The sequence below is a fragment of the Brachyhypopomus gauderio genome, chromosome 14, assembly GCF_052324685.1.
Source record: "Brachyhypopomus gauderio isolate BG-103 chromosome 14, BGAUD_0.2, whole genome shotgun sequence".
NCBI classification, from domain to species: domain Eukaryota; kingdom Metazoa; phylum Chordata; class Actinopteri; order Gymnotiformes; family Hypopomidae; genus Brachyhypopomus; species Brachyhypopomus gauderio.
In genome coordinates, this window is record NC_135224.1 from 10,039,797 (window position 1) to 10,067,758 (window position 27,962).

Below are 27,962 nucleotides of genomic sequence, written 5' to 3' on the forward strand. Positions count from 1 at the left end.
ACCTAGAATGCTAATGTGTGTAGCCACAGTAGCTGGGGGACAAACCTTATTACACTACGATTGGCTGAGTCCTTCAACCAGATTATGGTGTAAATGTACTGTGATTCTTTTGCCACTCAAGCCACATAGTTTAGGAAATGCTGCAATGTATTCTAATCAAGTGTATTCTAATTGCTTGCTTCATCCTACAGATTCAGAGGGGGACTTGGTGCCAAAGAGAGTGACCGGACGCTTAGGCAGAGACGTTCGACGCCCGTGGTGTCTCCGTCTACCTGTGGACTGCATTGCATCCGTGCAAGGAGCTCTTTTATTGCAGGATGTTTGTTTTTGTTTTGTCTTGTCTTTTCATTTGCACATGAGCCAAAAGAGAACTCCAGTCTTTAGTAGTGTTCAATAATGTGAGCTTGTTAGGACCTGAGAATGCAGTGAATTATTACAATGGCCAAGATGTGGATCATCTGCTGTATTTGCACCTGTGTTCATAAATGCTGCCCCTGCAACTAGATACACACACATTGGTTATTGAAACTGTTTGGGGATGTTTTTCCTTTGTAATATATGATAGGAGACTTTGGGAAGGGTCAATGACTTTGTTCATATTCATATTTTCTGTTTATTGATAGCTTGTGAAAAACGGATAAGGTCAGTCATACCCATCACCAAGTTTAGGTAGATTTCACATTCACTTGGACCTTTTATTGAAATTCTCTTTGCCATGGTTTAAAAAGGTTGGCTTACATTTTTGCACCCACTACCTTAATAAATCGTAGTGTTCAGCAAGCCAGAGTACGATGATCGTCAGACATGCCAACCCCAATTTTGATTTAGATGCAATCGTCATTCTTGTCTTGAAGGTGTGTAGATTGATTTTGGAAGTGTATTCGAGGGATGAAATGCTTAACTAGACATATTAGAAGCACGCACAACAATTTACCTTGGCAACAAATACAGTTCTTAAGATAAAATGTACACCTCAGTCATGACAATTCCTGATGCATCTGTTTGCACTTTGACATGTACATATTAATGTGGCAAATTCTGTGTCGTTTTGCTGAAAAATGCGACTTCCAATGATAGATTGTTACAAGTGTTGAGTGTTTCCAGACACTTACGCCATCATTAATTTAGTTCACATTTGGCAGTTTTGTCTTAAACTGGACTAAATCAATTGCTTTTTGTAGATTTTTAATTTACTGCAAATAAGGGTACATTTATATTGGTTTAGTTTGTTGTTTCTTTTTATTGTTCCCAGAATTGTCGTAGCTATGATGTACATTTTTCATATTTTTTTAAGTGTAATTACATTTTGTACATCGCTATGCAGACACTAACTGTGCCTTATTTTGTATGTAAACAAAACTGAAAAGACCTGATTTTATTATAACATTTTAAATTCTTTTATATAACATATTTCATTTTTAATGATTAACAAATGCTTAATAAAAGATTTTCATTTGATCATGTTGCCACCAGCCTTTCCTAACTTTATCTCTCTTCAAGAATTTTATACCTTCTTAATGAATTAATAATAATAATAATAATAATAATCTTTTGTTTATTTTTACAACTATCCAGGTAGCAACTCATCTACAATGTAGCCTAGATTGAACATTTACAACTCTTGCTTAAACAAAATGTAGTTCACCATACTGGGCATGGCTGTAGTTACGGCTGTGAAGAGAAACCTCACAAATGATTTGATTCATGTGCGATTATTACCACTAATGTATAGTTTTGTGAATCTGGCCTCACATACCTACATCACTGAAATGTACAAATATCCAATGTACCACTGCTGAGACATTAGACCAACTTAAAATACTGGAACGTTTAAGGCCTCCTAGTGGGTTTCTGTTAGCTGCTCAAAACTTTGATTTGATTGCAGTTTTGTCTCTGATTGAGACGTCAACAGCCTCCCGATTGCATTTCAATGGTTCTCTCATGTTTTCACGTGACATACATAACCATGTCCCCTTCCCGTCTTGCAGTCTCGTATTAGCCATTTTGTCTTCTTCCAGACCAGCACGCATTTCTTGTTGCCCATCTTCCTGGGTTGGGGAGGGCTCCGCCTCCAGTTGGTGTAGGTGACGGGCTCTCCGCCCACCCACTCCCAATGGCCTTTGTTCCCTCGGTCATTCAAGCCTGCAGAGGAGCGTCACGGGTGTCTTTTAGGGAGCAGTTTAACATTAGTATGTTCCAATTTGCATAAATATGTAAACAGGTTAAAGGAGGAGGAATGGTATACCGATCCAGAAGGGCTTCCTCTCACTGAAGTCCCAGAGCCAGTTCATATCCGCCTTGGACAGGACACTGACCAGATTGCCTCGGAAGCTGGGTCAAATATATAAAGGGCATAATGAGGTTAGGGCTGGGGATTTGTGTGCGCTGATGGTGCAACATGGTAGCTGGTCCTACCTCTCCCGACAGGCTCGAGCCGCAGAGCTCCACGTAGCTTTGTGCTTTCCGCTCCGCAGGTAGCAGCGGCCGCTGTGGTACGTCCATCCCTGAGGACACTTCTGAGCCTCCACCGCCTGGATGAGCACAAAGATGACAACGTTGGTTTTGAGAACCCCCGTCTCAAGCCCCCTTGTTGTTACTCAGTGAGTCCACGGGCGACGGCAGGTGTTTCCGATGTGATGTGCGTTACCTCGTCAGTCACAGCCCAGGGTCTCCAGGAAACCCCGTTGCAATGGAACAGCTTTCCTAAGCTTGTGTTATAGTGGAGCAAACCTGTCAGCTCTGGAGTGCAGAGCTTAGACACAGGTGTGGAGGAAGTATTCTGGAGATATAACAATGGATGTAACCACATAGAAAGGTGAAAAATTGGAACAACCTTGGAGACAGATTTCTTTTTATTTATGGGGAATATACAGATATTATATTAGTGTTTATATTAGATTTTGTAGCTGCCACAGGTAATTTAACGGTTAACATTTGACTCCTACCTGAGGAGCAGATCCCTTTGAGATATTTGTCTGTAACACTGGAGACTGCCTCGTACTTTTGGCTTGTAGTGAACGCTGCTGCCCCCTGCTGGTAACTTGCACTTGCGCTTTTCTCCCGGTCTGAGAGGATGCGGTATCGTCTTCCACAGTCAATGACATGATCCCGTGATACTGCAAAACAAAGTGGTGAAAGTCCTTTACAACATACACAAAGTGCAGATTGCAGTTATACATGTAGGTTGTCTGAAAAACACAGGGATCCACTTACAGTATAAACAACTTCAGATCCACTTTGAATGGTAGAAGAGGGTTGAACCTGTGAGTGAAAATGACTTATTACTTACGTCCACTGACAGTCTCAGATATATAAAAAATCGAATAATATTTAAAAAAAAAAAAGTTAGCACCACATTTTACCGTATATGATCACATAACTTACTTTCTTGCCATTTCCATTGGTTCTTAGTCTTTTCTGAGGGACAGGTGGAATGTCTTGAGGGAGACTGTCACCTCGAGCAACAACGTCCCCCTGAGAGATGGGAAAAGTCTCCACCTGGATGGAGCCATGTTTGGGGTAGGGCCCTAACTGGACCTCCGTACCCTGAAGACTTGTTCTTCCTGGGGAGAGTTCCTCACCACACTGCCCTGCAGAAATAGGTGAGAGCTGGCATTCATAGCAATGAAAACTACTGCAAATTTGAAGTATTACATTGTCATTTCCCTTTCACGTTTGTGCTAAAAGCCAATGACAAAGCTGACTACAGGTACTGTATTATGTGACAAAACCTGCATGGATGTTGTGTGTGTGCAACAAGCTGACCGTTCCTGACGTCCGCGATTGTAACCATTGTTTTGGTGATTTCTCCTAGTATTGTGCCTACAGGGGACTCCAGGGTCACCTCAAACGTCTCCTCTGCCTCCTCCAGAGAATCCTGAACCAGTTCTACCTTCCATGGCCGACTGGACACGCCTAGAGACACAGATACACTGGGCTAAGCCTATAGGTAAGCCTGTATACATGACAAGACCATGTGGCAGAATGGCAATCAAAGATTAAGAAATCAAACCAATTGTCAAAGGTAATATGCACTACCAGGGTCAAACTGGACCAACGCTGAAGGGGCAGGTATGAAGTCCCTCCCAACAGATGCCGTTAGTTCTTTTACCTGGTGAATGAAGCCCACACAATGACTTAAGTATGTGGAAAAGACCCAAAATGCATTTATTCACCACGGTTAATTGAAACTGCAATATTTAAAGAAAACCACCAGGGGGCTAAAGTGTGAAGCAAAATATACTCAAAAGTGTACTCACTTAGAATTGACAAAAAAAAGTCAGTTTCCCAGCTTCTTCACCTGTAGTCATGGAGGAAATGAAACTAGATGGCTGTGTGTTTTTACCTTGACGGTTACATATGTTGAGTCTTGAGTATTGCCCTTCCGCTGGATTGTAAGTGATAGTGCCCCCTGGTGTTCACACACATGCTGCTCCGCCTTAGTCAGCTCCACTCTGGCCCAGCTGAACTCTAACCTACAGAAACACAAAAAGCAACATCAAAGAAGTGCATGTTTGCCTGACATTGGTATGTTTCCCAAGTCTTCAGTGCACACTAATGCCATATTAATTATCTTTTTTGGCACAACTTTAAGTAGCACTTACTTGTGAGATGGTCCAGTGTTACCCAGCAGGTCAGAGACTGCAAACTCCAGGCTGTCGGTCAAAGCCTCCAGAGCAGTGTTAATAATGTAGAGAATATTCCTCCTGTTCAGATCCCTCTGAGTGAACCGTTGACGCACAAAATCACCTACAGATACAAGAAGAAGCCTGACGTTCTTACACCGTCATAGGCTCCAAAACAGCTGATCATGCCTGTGGGAGGACATTTGCATTTACATATAATACGTAAAGTGGCTTATAAAACATCCAAATCACCATACCATTGGTAGAATTCTCCAAATAGCCAAAGTGAGGAACTCTAAGTATGTGAAAGGTCACATGCTCATCCAGAGAGTTTGTGTCCTGAGCCTTCAGCTCTCTGGATGAGACGTAGATTCCATAACGTCCATCTTTAAGAAGCTCCACCTTCCACAGAGTCTTCAGAACTACCACACTAGGAGAACAGCTGTCTAATGCTTCAATCTGAAAATAAACACATACACACACCCCAAACAGGCAACATTTATGCGCATTTATTCCTATGTACATGTTCAGTGTTCGTCGGTGTTCAACCAATGTCAGTACTTAGCTCTGCACCTGTATGACGAAAAAGACGGGCTCCGTCTGCACCTTCCCTTCCACCAGGAAGCCTTGCTCAGTGCCATCACCAGCGGTGAATAGGAAGCGGTCGATCCGAGACGCTCCACCAGCGTGCCTGTAGGCAACGTCCAGATCCTGGAGGTTCTTCTGGGTGAAGTTACTCCCTGCAGTCAGGGCGGTACCTTTCACAGTGAGCTGACCATACTGTGGAGGCTGCACCAGCCTGAAGACCAGAGAACGGGGAGGAGTGTCCGGGTCAGACAGGTCTAGGTTATCGGGCGTGACGGTAATGGTGGAACCCTGGGGAACCCTTAGACCAACATTCTGGACCAACGTAGGGAGAACCTTGTCCGTCATCTCCACCAGAATCTCCAGAGTACCATTACGGGTGGATTTTCCATTACTGATGACAAACCTGTTTTGACACGTAAATGTGTACAGAGTATGCAAGCACAAGTTGTACAAATTACTCTATTAATAAGCAACACAACTGGAAACATACAAGTTACTACCCACTGCAAGGCTTTGAATTATTTAGCAAATGTAGTAATAACAAATTAGCATTAATACTAATAATTAATTACTAGTAGCTTACTATTACTATTAATAATGATACTATTAAGTATCATTATGTAAAGAAACAACACTTGTACAGATTCACACATAGTAGCATGATCAAGCCATAGTCTCCTTACTGCAGCGTCTCTCTAGGTGAAGTCGCTCTGTTGTCGTGGACGTAGCACACTAGATTAGCTGCTACATCCAGCTGGCTGAAGGAGTGAATGGGAATGCCAGTGTGCTTGATGTACTCCACGTGACCATGGGCTGGAGGTGCGATGATGACGTAGAGCAGCTCCTCCGCCATGCCAGAGCCGTCCACAGCTAGCAAGACGTCCGTGGTGATGACCACACGCTCGCCACGGCTAGCTTTCACTGGCTTTACGAACAGCGATATGTCTCCTGAAAAGAATTACACGATGCGCGGAATGGAAAAACCTGATACAAAGACGATTTGTGTGTTTTATACGATACCTTTCTCGAGCTTCTTTAGTGAGATGTGGAAGTGTTGCGCAGGGGAGCGGTTTTTGCCGTCTTGCAGGTGGAAGACGAAGGAGTCTTGCGTGTGAAGCCCGGGTTGGGCTGTGTGCACGTAGCGCAGGAGGTTCAGATCCAGAGCCTCCTGGGAGCAGTTCATACCTGCTGACATCTCCACCCAGTCCAGGCCTACCTGAGGGGGCACCGCAGAGGTTTGGACCAGTTGACTTGTACTTGACAATCACTCAAGAACTGGAGAACTTTTGAGTCTTTTGGCAGGGGGTTTCCATCCCTTCACACACTGACCTTGATCTGAAGCAGGCCATGAGAGGGAACACTGTCAAACACGTATATGATGTCAGTGAGGGGCGTGTCGTTGTCGCGAGCACTCAGCACAGCACCAGAAATGATCCTAGCGTCACCTCCTTCTACCTGGACCCCAGTGTTCCTGTAGCACAGACACACGGTGCCTTTCACAACATCACGTTCACCTGACTTACCTGCTAGGGGTGGGCGGATCGATATTTATATCGATAGTATCGATAAAAAGGTGAGGATCGGTATCGGATCGATACCACGGCGAAAATATCGATTCTTTTGCTGCAGTTTAGAGGTCTGCGCGGGACTGCTTTTTTAATCCCGCTCCCGCCAAAAAATCGCTTGTTTTAATCCCGCTCCCGCCCGCACCTGCTTGTTTTAGTCCCGCTCCCGCCCGCACCGGCCAAAAAATCGCTTGTTTTAATCCCGCACCCGCCCGCCACATACACATTTCTGTCGCCCCCGCCCGCAATCCTAATATGAATTGAATTAATTAGATTTAGTACTTGAAATATTCTTATATATTTATTAAAACAGCAATATAGCGATGGATCGCGCTGTCCCATTTCTTACCACAGTCCAAACACATGCCGTCAGGTCACGTACACCAACACTTTCTGATATCAATCATAACAAGCCGATTTCCCTCTCCATTAATTACAATGGAATATGACTTCCATACATCAGACTTTCCTGTAGTTGGCTTAATTGTGGTGTATTCGCCTGTTTTAATTGAATTTTCCACAGCTGAAACTGGTTGACCGTCTACAGCAGGGGTCGGCAACCTATGGCACGCGTGCCACCATTGGCACGAGGCATAATCACTGGCACGAGACACGCTGGACCAGCATCAGCAAAAATATATATAATTTAATATAAATTATTATATTAATGGATTATAATTTCAAGTAAAAAGTATCGCCCCCCAAACAGTTTGGAAGTATCGGTATCTGTATCGGTATTGGCGATACTGACCAGTATCGTATCGGTATCGTATCGATACCAAAATTTCGAGTATCGCCCACCCCTATTACCTGCCACTGTCAGTAAAGGTGTCCCAGCATCACAAGATGGCCACAGTGCTGTTTTATGGGCCAGTGAAAATCTGCTTTGTTAATTGCCTAGAAATGCAAATGAGAAGTGGCTGGCGTCGAGGGTGACGTGGCCGGTGTGTTCGTGCCGTGGCGGTTACCGAACGACGTGCGGCTCCTCGTCGTTCACAGGCAACACCGTGACCCACACGCGTCTCTGGAGCTGGTGCTTCCCGTCAGAGAGCTGGACGATGAAGCCGTCCTGCGCACTCTCAGAATCATCATGCACATACATCAGAGTCATACCTGGGGGGAGAGTTGGCAAAAACCTGCTTTACACCACAGACATGTAAACACTTCAGGATCTCAAACATAAACAAATATAATGGTTTCTTTGGAATGTAAGAATGCATTACAGAATTTATGGTTTTTGCATGTCTTAAGTAAATCACATGTAAAGTTGGCAGAATCCAGACATTGTATGCATGTATATTTTGATTAAGTTTCACCATTTAATCAAATGCCTCGTGCAGCTATTTTAGAAAATAAAGTGCGTGCTGTACAATTAATTTATTATGTGTGAAAACATGACCCAGAACCTTTTCTGAGATCTTCCATGGTGAAGTCTTGGACACGGGCTTCAGGTCCATGCTTCTGCAGGGATTTGTTATAATGAGCCACGTCATTCCCCTGAAAACTGGCCACGACGGCACCGTGCTGGGGCTCCTGGATGATGCTGAAGGTTAAACGATCTCTGGGAATGTCTAGATCCACTGCATTAATAATGGATGGATCCAGCTCCTTCATATCTCCCTCACGCACCTGTAAAACACACAGCCGTGTTCAACAGAAAGACCCACCTTTCCTGGGAAAGGACTTACATATACACTGTGTGGTATGTTTCATCATGATTTTAATACCTTAAAACGTCTTGCCATATGACACTTTACCTGCAGCCGCTAGTCCTCACTACGATGCCTATTCGTGACCTTGGTGAAACGCGAGGCCCAGCACTAGCCAGGAAAAATTACAACCCTTTATTTCACCTCCAGCACTCTTTGACTTACAGTAATGTTCCTGGCCAGGAAATCGGGAGTTTCATCATTAGAGGGATTGATGATAATGTAGAATGGGACCGCGGAAGACTGGTGTTTGCCGTCAGAGACGCACAGCATTAACTGGTCAGCGGTTGGCTCGACTCTTTGGTGTCTAGATTGCACATAGTTAATGTGTCCGTTCATCACATCCCTGTAATAGAAAGAAGCTGGAAGACAGAAGATGAGAAAGCCGACATGGTCAGCAGACACAGCTGATCTTTATCTCCATTTGGATTTCATTTTACTTTTTCGTGCCGTTGCAGAATTACTATAACTGGCAATACATCTTTTAAAGTAACACTTGGCTAGTTCAAAGGTCACGAGACTGACCGATGCTGATGCCCATGTTGCTCTTCTCAAAGCCCGGACTGGGCAGAACGTTCTCGATATAGCCAAACTGTGGTGGAGAGACCAGCGTGAGGAGCAGCTCCTCCAGAGGAGAGTCCTGGTCAGAAGCTCCTAAATGGGTGACGGAGATGACAGCAGAGCTCCCCTCTTCCACTGCAAACACCTCACCTGTGTAGAGAGGGAGATGTTCAGGAATAAAGCTGCTACTATGCTGACTCATTAGGGGCAGAACTGCTGCTACTTCTACCTGGCAAATAACCTGTGAGAAATGTCAGGATTGTTCATGCTCTAATATATTTGGTAGTGCAAACATCTCTAGAATCATTAATTAACCTACTGATGTGGATTATCAGAACTCTTTGCTGGATTCGATACTTGTCATTATTCAATCTGCCCTTAGGCCAGATTCTTAATTGATCACTCTTCTATATTTTGTATAGACCATGTAAATTCCAAGTTCTCTGTTTAGATATATTAAACTGAGACAATGTAAAAATATGAATGAAGATGTTGAAGATGAAATGTTTTATTCGAGACGTAATTCATATTAACCAAGGTAGCTGTCAGTCACTTCCTTTTGGTGATGATGAATGGAATGCCTTTTAGATTCAAATTGCTGATGTTATTCATAGACATAAAAACAATTCCAGGTAGACATTTATTATGAATCAGCTAATTTTTTATCAGCATTTGCAAACAAAAATATAGCCGCAAGCGGCGATTGGCGGGTTCACACACAAATAGGCATATTTTGGCCTCAATAGGCAAAAGGAAGCCCAAAAGGTCCTTTAGACCGAAAAGTGAAAAGAAGCTGTTTGGGTTTGGCCAGTGTGTGCTCTACAGATAGTGTGTGATGACATCTGCGTGTGTCAGAAAGGGAGACACAGAAATAGCACATCTGGCTAGGGCTGCATCTATGTGAACAATATAGGAAGGCCTGCATGTGTCCATACATGATTGGGCCTTTATATCACCGACAGAGAGAGATTGAGGGAGCCAGAGACTATGCTTTGTTAATTTACTCCTTGTATACCTTGCACGCCTAACATGACTGCCCGTGTATTCAAAGTATGAATGTAGTCTGCAAAGCCTGGCATTACATGACTGACATGACTGGCATGACTGACATAACTGATATGACTGGCATGACTGAAATGACATCACTGGCATGATGAACAAAAGTAATATGACTGATATGACTGACATAACTGGAATGAGTGACATGACTGGCATCACTGTAATGACATGACTGATATGACTGACATGACTTATGTCTGACATGACTGGACTGACATGACTGATATGACTGGACTGAAATGACTGACATGACTGTTATGACTGGACAGATATGCATACAAACTATACATACATTTAGGTAGAAGTGTGTGTGTGTGTGTGTGTGTGTGGTAGTGTATGTACTCAAACTATGACAACATATACTAATACATACATACATAAGTATACATAGAAACTATACATACATATAGGTATAAAGGTGTGTGTGTCTGTGTGTTTGTGTAAGAGAGAGACAAAAAAGAAGCCGAATATCAGTTTGTATGAGCATGTGTTAGTCACTGAGATGTGGGTGGGTATGGCTAGGGAAGTGTCATTGTGAATGCTATAGGAAGGCCTGCTTGCGCCTGTATGTGTGTGTGCCTGGTTAATAGACACAGAGAGATCTAGGTAGCCAGAGCAATGTTTACTTAGGGCACAGAGATGGGAGGGGGAATGTGGGTGAGAGTGTGAGAGAGACTGATAGTGTGAGTTTCAGCTTGCGTGCGTGTGAGAAGGAGAAGGTGACAGAGGGACTTTACATGCATTTTTATGCATTGTATATAATACTGCACTGTAGAGCCATACGATAACCGATTTAGATTAAACTTGACAAATTTGTTGAGGATGGGATTCTGAATGGGCTTGTGCATTTTGGTCAGAATTGGATAAAATATGAAAGAGCTTTAAGAATATGAATATTATATGTATCGATGCTGTCCATTAAAAAAATATTTAGCAGGTATAAGTGTCCTCAAATCCAAAATCTTTGGATTGTTTTTTGATTTCACACTCTGTAGAGTATTATAAGACTTTGCTTGACATGATAGTATGAAAATCCTAGGAGGAGTATGAAAAGTGATGATTTCAAACTATTATTAACTGTAAATAAACTGTGCATTTTTTAATAGGACATGTAATGGGAAAGTTGTTCGCACTACTGCAAGGAATCAAAAGAGTCCAATTGCATGTTCCCAAGTGGAATTATGTAGGGGATACACTTGCTTTTTTTGCAATAGCGCCCCCCAGTGGCCAATCGACACCCGGCTGGATTATGTCATAGGGGGCGTGCACTTGTCCACACCCAAGAGGTTTCGTGCAGATCGACCAATGGTAAGCCTGTCAAACGCGTGCCGATCACTGATTGGCCGATTACGTCAGCCATTTTGGAAGTATGGCATGTCTGCTTTAGGACCTGGTTCCCAGAGGCCCATAGATGATGTCTGCCAAGTTTCATGTGGATCGGCCAATCTGAGTGCATGGGGCAAATTTTTGCATGTTATAGCGCCCCCTAGCAGGTGAGGTATGGCAACCTCTGCAAGCTGCCCCAGACCCTCACAGGGAAGCTGTCTGTGAAGTGCCATCTCATTACATGCAAGTTTTCTTAAGTTAGAGCTCCATATGCGCAAAATTTACTATTGAATTTACGCCCCCTCATTTGATTGGCTTATACTGACTAGGTAGTGAAGAAATTAGCATTTTTGTTGGATACATTTTAAAGTTCAGACTCTTCTGAACGTTTTGATACCACATATGTGCATGTATGTGAAAAATCCAGGGACTAGTTCGCGCTCAAAGATGTGTGCGATTTTGCACATTATGCAAATTAACTCGAAATCTAAGTGGGCGGAGCTAAAGGGTCCTAGAGGCTTTTTTGTTTGGTTTGAGCCAAGGAATCCATCAGAAGTGGAATTTCGTTTCTATGACCTACAATGTAGGAGATATGGACCAAAACGCAAAATGCTGCGCTATAGCGCCACCATCAGGCCAATGTGGGTCATTGTCTGGGTTTCCCTCATTGCACCTCTGGTGCACCTGTCTGACAAGTTTGGTGTTTCTGGGCCTTACGGTCTAGGCTGCAGTATGCGTTTTACAGCCTGAAAAATAATAATAATAAGAAGAAATATAGCCGCAAGCGGCAATTGGCGGGTTCACACACCAATAGGCATTTTGGCCTCAATAGGCAAAAGGAAGCCCAAAAGGTCCTTTAGACCTAAAAGTGAAAAGAAGCTGTTTGGGTTTGGCCAGTGTGTGCTCTACAGATAGAGTGTGATGACATCTGCGTGTGTCAGAAAGGGAGACACAAAAATAGCACATCTGGCTAGGGCTGCATCTATGTGAACAGTAAAGGAAGGCCTGCACTTGTCTATACATGATTGGGCCTGTATATTACTGACAGAGAGAGATTGAGGGAGCCAGAGACTATGTTTTGTTATTTCACTCCTTGTACACCTAGCACGCCTAACATGACTGCCCGTGTATTCAATGTATGAATGTAGTCTGCAAAGCCTGGCATTACATGACTGGCATGACTGGCATGACTGACATAACTGGCATGACTGTAATGATTTGATGATTTGACTGACATGACTGATATGACTGGACTGAAATGACTGATATGACTGGACTGAAATGATTGGCATGACTGACATGACTGATGTAACTGACATGACTGGCATTTCTGATATGACTGACATCACTGGCATGACTGACATATACTATACATATACTATAGATATGCATACAAACTTTACATACATTTAGGTAGAAGTGTGTGTGTGTGTGTGTGTGTGTGTGTGTGTGTGGTAGTGTATGTACTCAAACTATGACAATACATACATATAGGTATAAAGGTGTGTGTGTCTGTGTGTTTGTGTGAGAGAGAGACAAAAAAGAAGCCAAATATCAGTTTGTATGAGCATGTGTTAGTCACTGAGATATGGGTGGGTATGGCTAGGGAAGTGTCATTGTGAATGCTATAGGAAGGCCTGCTTGCGCCTGTATGTGTGTGTGCCTGGTTAATAGACACAGAGAGATCTAGGTAGCCAGAGCAATGTTTACTTAGGGCACAGAGATGGGAGGGGGAATGTGGGTGAGAGTGTGAGAGAGACTGAGTGTGTGTGTGAGTTTCAGCTTGCGTGCGTGTGAGAAGGAGAAGGTGACAGAGGGACTTTACATGCATTTTTATGCATTGTAAATAATACTGCACTGTAGAGCCATACGATAACCGATTTAGATGAAACTTGACAAATTTGTTCAGGATGGGATTCTGAATGGGCTTGTGCATTTTGGTCAGAATTGGATAAAATATGAAAGAGCTTTAAGAATATGAATATTATATGTATCGATGCTGTCCATTAAAAAAATATTTAGCAGGTATAAGTGTCCTCAAATCCAAAATCTTTGGATTGTTTTTTGATTTCACACTCTGTAGAGTATTATAAGACTTTGTTTGACATGATAGTATGAAAATCCTAGGAGCAGTATGAAAAGTGATGATTTCAAACTATTATTAACTGTAAATAAACTGTGCATTTTTTAATAGGACATGTAATGGGAAAGTTGTTCGCACTACTGCAAGGAATCAAAAGAGTCCAATTGCATGTTCCCAAGTGGAATTATGTAGGGGATATACTTGCTTTTTTTGCAATAGCGCCCCCCAGTGGCCAATCGACACCCGGCTGGATTATGTCATGGGGGGCGTGCACTTGTCCACACCCAAGAGGTTTCGTGCAGATCGACCAATGGTAAGCCTGTCAAACGCGTGCCGATCACTGATTGGCCGATTACGTCAGCCATTTTGGAAGTATGGCATGTCTGCTTTAGGACCTGGTTTCCAGAGGCCCATAGATGATGTCTGTCAAGTTTCATGTGGATCGGCCAATCTGAGTGCATGGGGCAAATTTTTGCATGTTATAGCGCCCCCTAGCAGGTGAGGTATGGCAACCTCTGCGAGCTGCCCCAGACCCTCACAGGGAAGCTGTCTGTGAAGTGCCATCTCATTACATGCAAGTTTTCTTAAGTTAGAGCTCCATATGCGCAAAATTTACTATTGAATTTACGCCCCCTCATTTGATTGGCTTATACTGACTAGGTAGTGAAGAAATTAGCATTTTTGCTGGATAGATTTTAAAGTTCAGACTCTTCTGAACGTTTTGATACCACATATGTGCATGTATGTGAAAAATCCAGGGACAAGTTTGGGCCCAAAGATGTGTGCGATTTTGCACATTATGCAAATTAACTCGAAATCTAAGTGGGCGGAGCTAAAGGGTCCTTGAGGCTTTTTTGTTTGGTTTTAGCCAAGGAATCCATCAGAAGTGGAATTTCGTTTCTATGACCTACGGTGTAGGAGATATGGACCAAAACACAAAATGCTGCGCTATAGCGCCACCATCAGGCCAATGTGGGTCATTGTCTGGGTTTCCCTCATTGCACCTCTGGTGCACCTGTCTGCCAAGTTTGGTGTTTCTGGGCCTTACGGTCTAGGCTGCAGTATGCGTTTTACAGCCTGAAAAATAATAATAATAAGAAAAACTCGAGCAATTACAATAGGGTTCCCACACTGTGTGTGAACCCTAAAAACTCGAGCAATTACAATAGGGTTCCCACACTATGTGTGTGAACCCTAAAAAATTATACCTGGGTTAAATATCTCTGGTCTAAAGATTCTACAGACTGGGATGCTTACAGTCACTTCAGGAATATTGGATTAAATTTAAAATAAGGAATGTAAAATCCAGTTATTAAAAGTAATTCATAAATGAGAATTGATTAATGAAATAAAACAATTATGGAATCAAGGTTACCTATAACAACATATGGTTGTTGGTTGTTGACCGGATAAACGGTAACATTGAGGTCGTAGACTGGATGGGAGTTGTGCAGCTGAGATGTTGGTTTGTTGAACACAGGAGATCCCTCATAGCAACACTCAGACACTGGATCCGTCTGCCCGTCAGAGATCACAAATGTGATGGTGTCATGACGAGGGAGCAATCCGATCTCCTGCCCTTTGGGATGAAATTAACATCAGTGTGTTAAAGCAGTGCCATGGCTGATGACAGCATATAGCCAAGACAAATCTGTAGATTCACATAGAAAACAGTCCAATCGTTTTGTAACTGCAATAGGCCCAAATTTGCTTTGAAGTGAGAAGAATAACGTTGCGTATTACTTAGTGTAGAGGTAGTAAAATGAAACAAAAAATATATATATAAAGTAATGACGTAGTAAAACAAAAGTAGGAAAATGTAGCAGCTTTGTTACCTGTGTGTTTGTAGGTGATGCTTAAAGATTTTAGGTCCTCTTGAATGAACCTGTCCACCACCACACCGTGTTTTAGCACAACACCGTGATACGGTTGACGGGCAATCAGATACGTGAGGCTGTTGTCATCACTGTCCACATCTGTGGCACAGATATACTCTACAGTGATCACAACCTCCTCTCCCTCCGCACACTCCAGAACGGGTTTCAATCCTGGGACCAGCACTGGCATTTCATCGTTAATTAGTGTCACCTGTCATGGGACGCGCAAGTCTCACAGTCAGATGCAGTTTTAGAAGAAGCTTTGTTGTTATGACACGTGGCTTGATACGCATTTTGAATTTTGGGGTTCGTTACCTTGACATGCAGAATGAAGTCAACTGAATTCGCCCCATCTGAGGCTATGCATTCAATGTCGTCTTGCTCAGTCTCTGAACCATCATGGTGGTATCTGTAAAGAACAGAGTCATCTGCAGAAGTGTTTTAATACTGTAGGCTGCGGTATTATTGCCATTCTGTGGGATTGTGGGTAAAGAAGGAAAAATCCTTTCCTGATGAGCGCAGAAAAACTAATTAAACTAACAAAAATGGTGTATAAAATACTACCATATCTGACCTAACTTTTAAGTTTTTCAGGTCCCTAACGGTGAACGTCTGGCCCGGACTCAAGGGGGCGCCATCCAGATACACGTCCCCATGCTGAGGCTGTCTCCTTAGCTGCATGTGCAGAGAGTCCTCAGGAGAGTCCACGTCCGTCAGGCGCAAGTGCTCCGCACTTACCCAACACTCGCCCCCTTCCTCCACCGTCAGCTGGCTCGCAGACACCTGGGACACGCCAACATCATTCAGAGTCGCACTCAGCCATAGCAAAAACGCACAACGCGTTAGCCGTGTACTCAACAAATGACAGCAACCATGACAGTAATGTTTCTCAACCCAGTCCTCGAGGCCCGCCGGACGGTTCCACATTTTTGCTCCAACCCTGTTGGGAACTTGGACAGAGCAAAGCTGTGGAGCTCTCGGATAGGCCCTGAGGACTGGTTTGAGAAACTCTGCTGTAAAGAATGTTCTTCACATTTAATCCTTGCTTTCAGTTTCATTTAAATACGTAAGGGTAGAAGCATATTAATATGTTTTTCAATGCTGAACTCGTGGTTACATGTCACCTTGGGAGACTGGTTGTCTACAGGCAGCACGGTAATGTTGAAACAGACTCCAGGGGTGATTTGACCCTGCTGGTTTGTCACTGACAGGACAAACTGGATGTGTTGTGGGTGAGGCCCAATGTCATGGATAGGAGGCATGTAGGCTACCTTCATGTAGTTGATAGCGTGCTAGGGGGTGAGAAGCATGCTATTAGAGGCCATGACCTTTAATTAACCTCTGGGAAAAGGTACAGGCAGCTGTTTACCTGTGTGAAAAGCCTGAGCTCTGGGGTATTGGGGTCTTTAGTAAATTTTGGGATGCTGTCGACCAGGAACAACTTTCCTGCATCAGGCCCTCTGAGAAATAAAATAATGCCTGCATACTTCTACAACAAAACTGTGGCGAATATCAAAATGCAATATTACAAAATCTTAGAAGTCTGACGTCATAAAATCACGTTTCATAAAGTCGTTTTAAATGATGCGTTAAACATTTGACATAGTCAGAAATGCATGAGCGCTTACGCATAGGTGGTACTGTAGAAGGGTGGGGTGGTAACAGTGTAGGTGAGCTCACAGTCTGGAGACTCCATATCCATGAAGTGCAGCTGCTGTTTGGTCAGATATACCACATCTGTCTCTTTGACCATCAGGTGCCGCGTGGCTCCTGGAGCTTCTTTGGGTGGCTGATCTGGCACTGGCTGGATTTGAATCACAATAATCTGTGGATGTTGAGAAATGATAATGTGTTAAATGCTGGATGACCCTTTGTGACGACCCTTTATGAGACTAGGTAACATTGGTTCAGGATGTGTTGGTATTTTATACCTGAGGGTCTGAGAGATTGGGTGGATCGTGGAAATCAGACAACACCACCTCAAATGAGTCGTCGAATACTTCACTACCGTAATGCCTGTAGTAGATGATGGAATGGAACAGATCCTTTTGGAGAAAGCGCATTACAGGATAACCTGCAAAGAACACATGAAAGCTCCAGGAGGTGAGGTCCAGGAGAAGGTGTCCAGGAGGTCCAGCAGAAGCAAATGCAAGGTTTAGGCTAAGAGAGAGCAAAGAGAGAGAGCGAGTAAAAGAGAGAGAGCAAAACCCTGATCACCTGTGATCCCTAACCCGGGCATCTTCATGATCTCCCCTGCTTGAGGAGGTCTGGTGATGTTAAACATGATGTAGTCATCGCTGGAGTCCATATCCGAAGCTTGAAGTATAGACCCTCGGAGAAGAGCCGTTTGTCCCTCAGATAGCTCCAGAACCGTGTTCGTGATGAGGAAAGGTGGACTGTCATCCTTGGGTAGAATATTGATGGGGAACTTGTGCCTGGTCTGATGGCGCCCATCTGTGATCCGGAAGGTCACAAAGTCCTTGGTGGTATCACTGTCGTCATGATGATAGCGCACCACCCCAGCCTTGATGTCACTTACAGTGAAAATGAATCCTTTCCCACCTAAAATCATGTCAGGTAAAAAAAGAACCACTTAAGCAGTATTTAAGTTAATATTTTAAACTCTGACCCTTCACTGAATATCATACGTTGTTGAGAATAAATAATCATCCCCCACCTCGGACAGTCAGCCTGCCATGTTGTAAACCTTCCACAGTGATGATTCTCACGGCCTGCAGATCATCGTTATCCACAATCTGAAGCTGATCCCATGTTAGGGGACGAGACTGACCTTCCAACAGGCTGAGACCTGTTAAAGCACAATCAGAGACGCACGCGGAGGTAAAATTATTTTATAATAATGTAAACTGTTTGCTGCTGTAGTTAAGATGTTTGTAAAGGGTGACAGATGAGAATACTCACCCATGTTCCATGACACTCTTGGTGCATTTGTATCTGCCGTCCTGACTGACACGTGTACCGTCACAGGCTGGCTTTTCTCGAAGTAGAAATCATGAACCTCAAACTCTACCTAGTGAAGTGAAGGATAAAAAAATCAGTCACAGGCAGCCAATAATCACATTACATTCTACATACAAACAACACACACAACTACATACATAACTATATAAATATACAGAGAAATAATTAAAATGTCAGGTTAAAAATGTGGATAAAGTCACCGCAAATCTACCAATCTTGTGTGAGGGGCGTGAGATACCTCAAAGTTCCTGCGTCGTGTCTCACTAGAGTTGGGGGGCTGATAGCTGATGAGCATGGCATTGAGGTCCAGCCAGGTGAAAGAGGAGATGGGCTTGGTGTGGTCAGACAGGTGAGTGATGAAGCCATGACGTGGTGGGCTGGTGATATTGAACATCAGCCTGTTCTTAGGTGTCTCGTCATCTTCTGCGTCCAGAGTGGCTGTGGAGAGTGGAGTCAGAATGAACTGGTCCACCTCGAGAAGAAAGCTGGGCATGAAGGCGGACTCGGGTGGCTGGTTAGGCATGGCTCCTTCAATGCTCACAGGAATCCAGGCTTGCTCTGACTGGGCACAGAAGGTACTGTGTAATTTCACATTATTAATATTAATGAATCAATATTGTCGATGGATGTGTGCATGATAAGATGAAACCAAGAACTGGTGAATGTCACATTCACTTTACCTGAATTATGCTCCTGCTTCTGGTGTCTGTGAGGTCCAGTCTGATAGCAATGTAATCAATATCGGGCGATGGAGGATCAATATGCTGGTAGCGAATGCCCATCATTAAGAATTTGTCACAGGACACTTTCGTGATCTTAATCAGTTTCAGCCCTCTTAAACACTCTTCACTCTTGCACTTGGCTCTGGCTTTATTATCTAAAGGGAAATAAAAGGGTTTCCTAAGAATATATGTACATTATATATATATCAAATTCGTACAGAAACATGTACAATAAAAATAACTTCACCTTACAGCAATTATTCGTATTGATTTCTAAATTGAAAAATATGCTCTACCTAATTGTTGTCGAATAGAGACGAAGCTGTCTGGCTCGTCTCCTCGAGGTCCTTCTACCTTTTCAGGTTGCCCGGTGACCAGCTGACCGTGTGCAGGTAGGTGTGATTCTGGTGTGGTCACCCTGACTGTACACTCTATGTTAGATCGATGCTCATAGTGGAAGGACACCACATTGCCATCCAGCACGTTGGAAAGGCCATAGAACTCGGGGACATGCAATGTCTTTGGTCCTAACTTTATTATATTGCAGTCAGGTTCCATAATCTCAATACGGAGTGAAAACACTTCACTATAGGTCTCCGTCTCAGTGAACCTAAAATTAACAAAATACAGCATCAATTAAATGTTCATGTCTACAATGAACCACTTTACTGCTTTCGTCTAAGACACAACTTAGCAAAGATAAACACTTCTTCTCTGACATAAAAAAAAATGTGAATACTTGTATAGTCGAAGCTTCACAACGTCCTCTTTTAAAATGGGACAGCCGTTGTGAGTGTACTTCACCTCATCAGTGAAATAGTGGCAGTCAAAGACCTGGAAGAAAGCACAGCAGCAAAGAAATGCAGTGGAGAACTCACTAACTGGTCTGGAGATACATAAACTCCAGAAGAAATATGATAAATCTGTCAATGTAAGATTGTGTTTGTATACCACATGAAGTCACATGGATAAGCTATAGAGAAAAACACAAACGTTTCCACGGAAATGGAAAACTACAGTTCTGCACACCATTATGTCAACAGGCCTAGACACATAATGTGAAGTCTTTTAGGGAAACATGGACACTAGTATGGACTAGTATAGGGAAAGTATGGACACTATTTGCCTTCAATGATTCACTGATTCAGACATCATTGCTGTGGTTACTTTGTTAAATAGTTATAAATATTACCTACAGGCTATGATGTTAAAAGAGGTAAAAAACAAACAAACAAACAATGGACCTCCACACAATATTCATTTATAGAACAATAAATACTGCAACTTATAAACTGATAATACAAAAATATCTTTGTCTGTTGTCATTATCTTCAGTTGTCACTGAAATAAATCATTGCAAATGTATGGAAATATATCCCTTTACAAGTAAGCATATTTCTATCACCACATTCTCATTAAAGCTCACTGTGCTTGGCTGAGGAGAGGTCTAATGTGAGGGTTTCATTTCAATGGCAATCCTTTCATATCTGAATGACATGTCATTTGTCCTGACAAATTTCTATCACCATCAAGAGCTTGGTGGTCATGCAATATAATCATTAACATTGCATCAAAAGAATGAAAACCCCTATTTGTTTCAGTAAGTCTGACATCTGATATCCAATTCCAAAGATTCTACAGCCCCACAGCAGAAAAAGACCATCATGACGAAGAAGGTAGAATGAATTTCACAACGACTATGATGATGATGAAGAGAGCAGTATTTACTACAAAATTACCCCCAAAACTTCATTTTTAACAGCATTTTTACATCCAGCTGTTCTGTTCGGTGAGTGAAAATTATCACACCTCCAAAACAGGTGGTTTGTCTAATTAGTGTGCACAGTGAACTCAAATGGGATAGCGAGCACCAAAAGACCCTTCATTTCAAATGTGTCAAATATGTTCTATTCCAAAGACATCAGTAGGTAGGCTACGCTGATGTTTTGGTGGTGTTACACATCTTGTTAAACTGACTTATATTGCCAGAGATTACGATGCTCAGAAGAAAGTCTACAAAGCCTTAAAAAGAAATCAACATGAAAGATTCTCTTACCCTTAAGCAAAATTGACAATGGTAATTAGATGGACTGGGGATTCACTACAGCCCTTCTGAGACATAAATCAATATCGTCTGGGATAAAAACGAGGAGGGTTATACCTGCGGGGAAAGTGTGCCGACACGTTGTGTTATAGGCTCATTCCCAACTACTTCCAGCTTGCAGACGTCTTTCTCCCTGGGTATGTGGAACTGTAGATCCCCCTCCTGCAGGAAGGCTGACTGGCCCCTCTTCACACGCAGGCCGTGGTTGCTTTTCACTAAGGAGCCCCAAGTCCAACGCCAAAGTCCCAACAGAAGGAGAAGCCGAAATAGAAAGTGGATCCTTTCTCGAAGAGCCATTCTCAGCTCGTCAGGTTAAACTGCTACACAGATCGTTCCGTTTGAAGCACTTCCTTTTGGTGGTTATATTGCTCCGTTCTGTGCAGTTGTGAATATGAACTCCTGAGCTTGAGCGATATGGTCTGATGGTCTGGCTTATGATAAATTCCTGGCAGATTCACATGCTTTGCTTCCATCTTCCCTCAACATATTCAGGCATCTTATCAAATGCCGAGAGGAGATCTGCAAAAGATTAGCCAATTCAACAAAGTTATACATTCTGTATATTTCTGTGTTGTTTCAGCTTACCATACATGCAATAGCTTTGGTAGGACATTCACACAAAGCAAAAGAAAATGTGTGTGTGTGAAAACCATCAAACAGCAAAGAATACTAGACTCATTTATACCTATGCATATTCATCTGCTAAGATTTTTACATTTCAGATAAGCAGCATCTCATGGAAGAAATTCATACTAAACACATATGGATGATGGCTCCAGCAACAAACTAAACTAAACACTTTAATAAATTCACCAATTACTAATTTACTCATCTAACTAGGTTTGTCTCCAATGACCGAAATTAACAAAAGAAGGCAACAAGTACTCTAAACATTTCTAAAGGTTTTTCTTCACTGACATCTCTGACATGAGACGTCAACTTGATATATGACCTTTGACCCCAACAGGCCTCAAACCCTAGGTTTGGTGAGAAGACTGTCTCATCCATCAGCACAACAACATGACTAAATGGGGTTAATGTCTCCCACCACAACTAATTGACTAAGCTTGAAGGACATGACAAATGGCTTCCACCTTGCTGTGGCATGCCCAGAGACTATACTGTCATCATTTCTTTTCAGAAAGCCATTCTTATTATAAACAATTTACAATACATTGAAAGCACAGGATTACGTTCGGACTGTACATAAGGAAACAAACATACAAAAAATTAACAAAATAATTGTCAGTACTAATACAACAATTCTTCCCATTTCATTAACTAAATTCCTGTCCTAAAGGAACTTAAGTTTCCTGTCAACATGAATATCCATAAAAACATTTGGCTTTCATTATCACAAAACGAGGAATACAAGAAAAACATTAACAGGATATGCACACAGTAAATCTCACTGGTCTAGAGCAGTGTGTCACGTTGTGTCATTGAGAAACTCCCCCCGCCCCTGACTTTTGCATGTTTAAACACTACACTTCCTCCATTTCTCATGGAGAAGCCTCCTCCGCGTGTTTCAATGCGTACTCCTTTCTCCGAGACCTGTCTCATTTATTTATGAGGAAATAAAGGAAGTAACGTGGGCCGTTTGTCTTCTGTTAGATCAGTCTTTAGGGCCATCGCTGTTTTTAAGCTGTAGTTTTGGAGAGCAGCTGAGTTATAACTAGACTCTAATGGCACAGGGAGGGTGCAGAAAGCAACAAAAATTGAGCAATGCATTTTCAATTTTGGTAGCACAAAGTTCCATTAACTGAGATCCATATTACATCCATTTATACAGCATTATTACCCTAATGCTGTATTACCCTAAAATGCTCTAAAAAGACACGCAACATGAAGTCTTTTCAATAGAGAGAACACGGTCAAAGCGAGGAATTCAAAGGGACATGTTTTTGATTAGAAATAACCTAAACAAAGTGTTGGTGTCAGTAGGTGAGTCAGGACCTGGTAGCAAGAACTCCTAACAGCAGCGGTTTTCAGCAACCCTCTGTAGCACCACTGATGAACTATTGATCAGGATCGTGAGTGGGTGTGCCATAAATGATCCTGCTGAGGATCTGTGTAGAAGAGCAAAAAGCAGGCGTGAGATGTGCTGAATTCACGACCAATGGATCAAACACTGAGAGTGGTCGGACAGCACTGGTGTATGATGTTTCCAGGGGGAGTGGACTACACCTTTAATCACAGTGTAGAAGGTTGGTGGTTGGAGTGTTTAGGAGCGTGATGATGAAGGCCTAGGTGGAGATACATCTGTGTTATTATACGAGCCCTATCTGACTGCTCTACTACATTTGTGAAGAACCATTTAAAACCTAACATCTCAGTCATGCAGTTTGTCTTATCAAAAACACACCTGATAATGGGAAACACATGTGCTTAAACTGTTCCGTAATTGGCAAACGGTTGTTTAACTGTCTTTCAGTCTTTCCTTTGCAATTACCTCATACATTTCTTTGAGAGCACATATCAATACCAAGTTGTTCAAACACATGGTGCACATTGAAGGGTTCCTAAGACAATGATAAGTGCAGACAAGCACCAGACCTGCTAGTAATGAGTAACATCTATGGTTTTAAGCCATCCTCAGCCATTTTATCTATATGTAATAGTATTACATAGGTAAATGACATTCTCCTTTCCTGAAAAATGACACTGGGTGTATTTCAGTAAAGGACCAAGAAATGGTAGAACTTTCTTGTCCATTTCTTCTCCATCCTGTAAGAAAGGGGTTACCTGTTATCCATGCCAGCGCTCATCATTACAGGTGAACAAAAGCATGCCTGGATGACAAAACTAGCATAATGACTGATATATCCAGGACTCATTCCAAGAGAAGCAGAATATGGAGACCAGCAGATTTCACTCATTTATCACTCTGACTGAAGACATGAGAGGAAGAACAAAATACCAGAAATGTGGTCAGGATGCGTTCTGGCCTAAGAATGCTGTCACACACTCTTAAAGATACAGCGCGCTTTGTCCGTTAGGTGACACTAATGAAGACTGTGGCACCATTGCGTCTCGTACTTATTGAAGGTGTAAAGCAGGCAATGTGGAGGTCACTATACCACGATTGCAATGTCCCTTTCCTTTATTGTACCCTTCCTCTAGTGTCCTTTTCCTTAGGCTACACAGCAGCTCTCTTCTGTGTACCACTGGGAAACTTCATTTCCCTTCTGGCTTGAAAATTCAGCTAGTTTCTCATTAATATTTCAGTCACACTATGTACATTACACACAGGCACAATACATCACTCTCTTTGAAACCTCATTAAACTTCTCAGTAAGGAATTTAATTAAAGCTTGAGTTGGGAACCTTTGTTCTTTCTAAGGAAGTAAATATGTGTAGCCCCAAGGTACATGAATTTATGTGTTCAAAGGGGATTAAACCTCTATATAGACACACCTTTCCCTTATAGCCAAATAACATTCAACTAATGCCACATATAAACATGATAAAAGCAAAATCAATTTCTTAAGACCTTATGCAAACTGAGGCCCCACAACAATTCAGGCTTAGGATGTCTGTAGCACGGAAAAGATTAAGCGTGAGCTCTATGGGTGATTCTTTTTTTTAAAAAAAGGTCAAATTCCTTACTGTGCTTGAGGCAGATTAGCACTGGGACCTTTTCCCATCCACTTAGTTTTCTGACAACATGTTCTTTATCCTAAATCAATCCAGAGGCTCTCTGTAGAACATGCACCATTCCCTGAGTCTGGGATTACTCCATTCTGCCCAGTGCCCTCCGGGATAAGTTGCTCTATCCCCCATAAAGTGATAATCATGCAGAAAATTGCTCCCAATTGCCTATGGAACACTGTATTGCTTAGGGAATTTGTCTTTTTATGCACATGGACATTGCTGGGGGCTTTATGTCTTAAAGTGCAGATCTTATCATATCTTATTAAATGTTTTTTTAGCCCAAAAATAGGCCGTTTTCCTGACCATCTACTAGATAGTGGATTTAATAGATTAACTAGATTTAATCACACTGAATAAAAAAATCATTTTAATCTAAAAAAGACATGCTGTTACATTCAGATTATAATGTGGCTAAAATGTGTTTCTATTAGTTAGGTTTGTGTTCAGGAGCACTACTGTGAGGTACAGTAGAGTGCTTAATACTTGAAGTATTTTCCCACCGCACGCCCCGTGCTTCACTTCATACAACATGATCTCACCACAAACCTTGTTCTTTGGGGCAAGATTCAACGTGCTGTAAAAAGGCCTCGTCTATGATTATACCATTCACCTCGTTTAAGGTGTTCACTGTGAGGTTTGAAGCAAGTTCAGTGTTGAAAGGAATCTGTGTGCGCTCAGGTAAATACATGATAGTAATGAGGTCTGCTGAGGGGATGTTTCCTGTAAATCCATTCGATGAGGAAAAAAACAAAGCACAGAACCTCTGGATGGATATAAGAACCATAAAAGACAGTAGGTGCATAGACAACAACTGGGCCCAAAAATCTTATGTGAAAACTACATCATTTCTTCTTTTTTCCGTTTGTTTAGTTTTCGGAAATTCAGATTACATTAGGTACATTGGTATATATGTATGCATGTAGGTAGGTAGGTATTCATTATTATTACAGCTGTTAACTGTACACAATACATCCTTTTCAAAAAGGATGAAAGGAAACATTGTCACAGTATTTCATCCCATTTTTGCTCAAAGCCTATAAACCCTAATTAGGTGTATATTGCTCATATTAAGAGGAAAGTGCAGCTCTGTCTGCATTAGCAGAGTTTCTGACACTATGTGAAATGGGGGAACGCACTTCACGCTTCAAGACTGACAAATGTACATGTGCTTTTACATGCATGCCGGGCCTAATTAGGGACAGAGATTGAGAGGTTGCCACAAAGGAGGCCCCAAGGCAGGTCGGCTGGGTGGCCCGCGTCTCTCCGCGCTCCCACTGAACCGCCACATCTTAGTCTCGAATTCCATTCAAGCATGTGGAGGCAGAGAGATCAAGACATAGTGCCTGATCTCTCCAAAATATTCGTCATGCGTTGTAAGGAACATCTGAGATTTCCAAGACATACATGGGTGACGTCTTGCAGCTACCTAAAAACGCGTCTAAAGTGTGAAACGCCGAGCTCATGGGACACAACTCCCACTCAACAGCATTTCAAACTATAGCCTTCAGAAAAAATTATTTTGGGTCAAACAGTGGGGACGAAAATCTGTTGTTCCTCTCTTGGCAAGTGATCCCTCTCTCCCCAGCTGAGAAGGCACGGAGACCACGGCCGGAGTCTTCCAGAAACGCTGCCTATTCTTCACGGCACCGAAACCTGCTTCTCATCCCACTAATGACAGACTCCCAGGAAGCTGTTTCCAAAGCAAAGATGAGTCAAGCATGCATGGGTGATGGCTGAGGGGTGAGGGGAGGTGAAAGCTGCTTCTCCTCTTTCTAAACATCTCCGGCCCTCCTTTGGCAGCGTACCAGTTCTCCCTTCTCCTGGGGGCAGGAGAGCTGAGTACTTCCAGGACTGAGAGTAGTTGTCAGTGGGGTAATTGTGAGTCCTGGCACAAAGAACGCTAAATGGAGCTTGTCCACTTGACCAATACGTACACCTTGACAGAGAAGGGCACCCCTGCACAGAGCACTGTGTGCTCCACTTTACTTCGAACAAAATTAATAAAGCCTGAAAACATTTTATGGTGGATTAGCTGGTTTAGCTTGAATGAAAAGAGCTAGGTCGTGATCCGACGCTGAGCAGAATATGAGGTTGTGTTCTCTATTAGGGACTTGGATGTAACAAAATAAGATTGAAAATGTATGTTTACCTAAGAACACATAGAAAGCAATACACTGGCAATATACTTTGCACTAAAATACAACTCCAAGAAATTAAAAAAAAAAAGCACCATACAGAATATATTCTTGGTTAATACTTTTTCACACAAGACATATAAATATTAATAATGTATAATATATTGCATTTAAAATAATTTTTATTGAATCTTCGCTTGACAGCTGTGTTGGCAGATATGTTTGCCGAGGCTACTCTAAACTTACCTCTTCCAATATATAAATTTCAATTCTGTCATTAAGATGAGCGCAATTACTAAACACACACACACACACACACACACACACAGTCCACACACACACACACTAGACAGAGAGTTTTGTTCTTACCTGAAACACACTGGACACGCAAATGCTTGCTCTCTGTTCGCTCTCCAAGAGCGCCGCGCTGTTTGGGAAGGATCTTCGGCATTCCACAGCAACTGCCTAATTGAAGAAGTGGCTCCACCAGCCCCGATGGCAGACCACACCCCTGTATCCAGGCCCGGGGAGGGAGGCAGCCTGTGTGTGTGTGGGGGGGGTGTTGTTGTCCCGCTCCACATACTCCAGTGGTGGGGAGGGGGGAGGAGTATAGAGAGGGTCCCCCAACAAAAGCAAAAGAAATGCAGACGCAAACAGAACGGAGGGATGCAAGCACGGAGGAAGATCAAAGAGAAGGTAGAATGCTTTTACCGTCACGAGCTGTGACATCTCCTGTACCATTAGATAATTAAAGACCGTGGAGTAAGTGGAGACCATGGAGTAAGTTTTTCATCATATTAAACAAGGCATCTGGACAAGAAGCATGTGTGAATTTTACCATCCTTGTTTTCACATTCCCAGTGCTGTTTACGTTTCTTTTCTACAGTGTCTGGCATCTTCACTGGCTGATCTAGTCCATGACAGATGACCTGTAGTGATGGAATCTGAGGAGAGATGAAGAATGCTCCCTTT

At 42.6% G+C, this 27,962-nt stretch overlaps 2 protein-coding genes across 8 annotated transcripts in view; one reads left to right on the forward strand and one right to left on the reverse strand.

The window, feature by feature from the left end:
- usp53a (ubiquitin specific peptidase 53a) overlaps positions 1-1,458 on the forward strand; it is a 35,647-nt gene extending 34,189 nt beyond the window's left edge. For both annotated transcript variants that reach the window (XM_076971975.1, XM_076971976.1), the window contains exon 18: positions 192-1,458. The gene's annotated coding sequence lies outside the window, so the exon portion shown is untranslated. The remainder of the gene's footprint in view (positions 1-191) is intronic.
- On the reverse strand, positions 755-27,518 carry frem1a (Fras1 related extracellular matrix 1a). Of its 6 annotated transcripts, none has more exons than XM_076971973.1 (37): positions 27,360-27,518; positions 21,259-21,720; positions 19,837-19,931; positions 19,394-19,707; positions 19,056-19,252; positions 18,614-18,937; positions 18,316-18,424; positions 18,071-18,202; positions 17,611-17,955; positions 17,325-17,467; positions 17,022-17,218; positions 16,763-16,853; positions 16,518-16,685; positions 15,968-16,176; positions 15,709-15,802; positions 15,352-15,604; positions 14,892-15,095; positions 9,013-9,198; positions 8,653-8,849; positions 8,185-8,407; positions 7,747-7,891; positions 6,543-6,684; positions 6,234-6,429; positions 5,897-6,161; positions 5,199-5,424; positions 4,883-5,084; positions 4,605-4,749; positions 4,346-4,475; positions 4,039-4,111; positions 3,766-3,915; positions 3,385-3,590; positions 3,214-3,261; positions 2,946-3,116; positions 2,648-2,779; positions 2,416-2,531; positions 2,246-2,331; positions 755-2,142 (listed from the first exon to the last, which is right to left on the reverse strand). In XM_076971973.1, exons 2-37 carry the CDS (start codon positions 21,496-21,498, stop codon positions 1,940-1,942), a joined length of 6,357 nt encoding a protein of 2,118 aa, XP_076828088.1. In that variant the 5' UTR covers positions 21,499-21,720; positions 27,360-27,518; the 3' UTR covers positions 755-1,939. The 6 variants fall into 6 exon arrangements, 3 of the variants coding, with proteins under 3 accessions (XP_076828088.1, XP_076828087.1, XP_076828089.1); XM_076971972.1 differs by having other exon boundaries at positions 5,199-5,616; XM_076971974.1 differs by lacking the exons at positions 19,394-19,707; positions 19,837-19,931; positions 21,259-21,720; positions 27,360-27,518 and having other exon boundaries at positions 5,199-5,616; positions 18,614-18,813; positions 19,056-19,178.
- Positions 27,519-27,962: the final 444 nt, after the last annotated feature.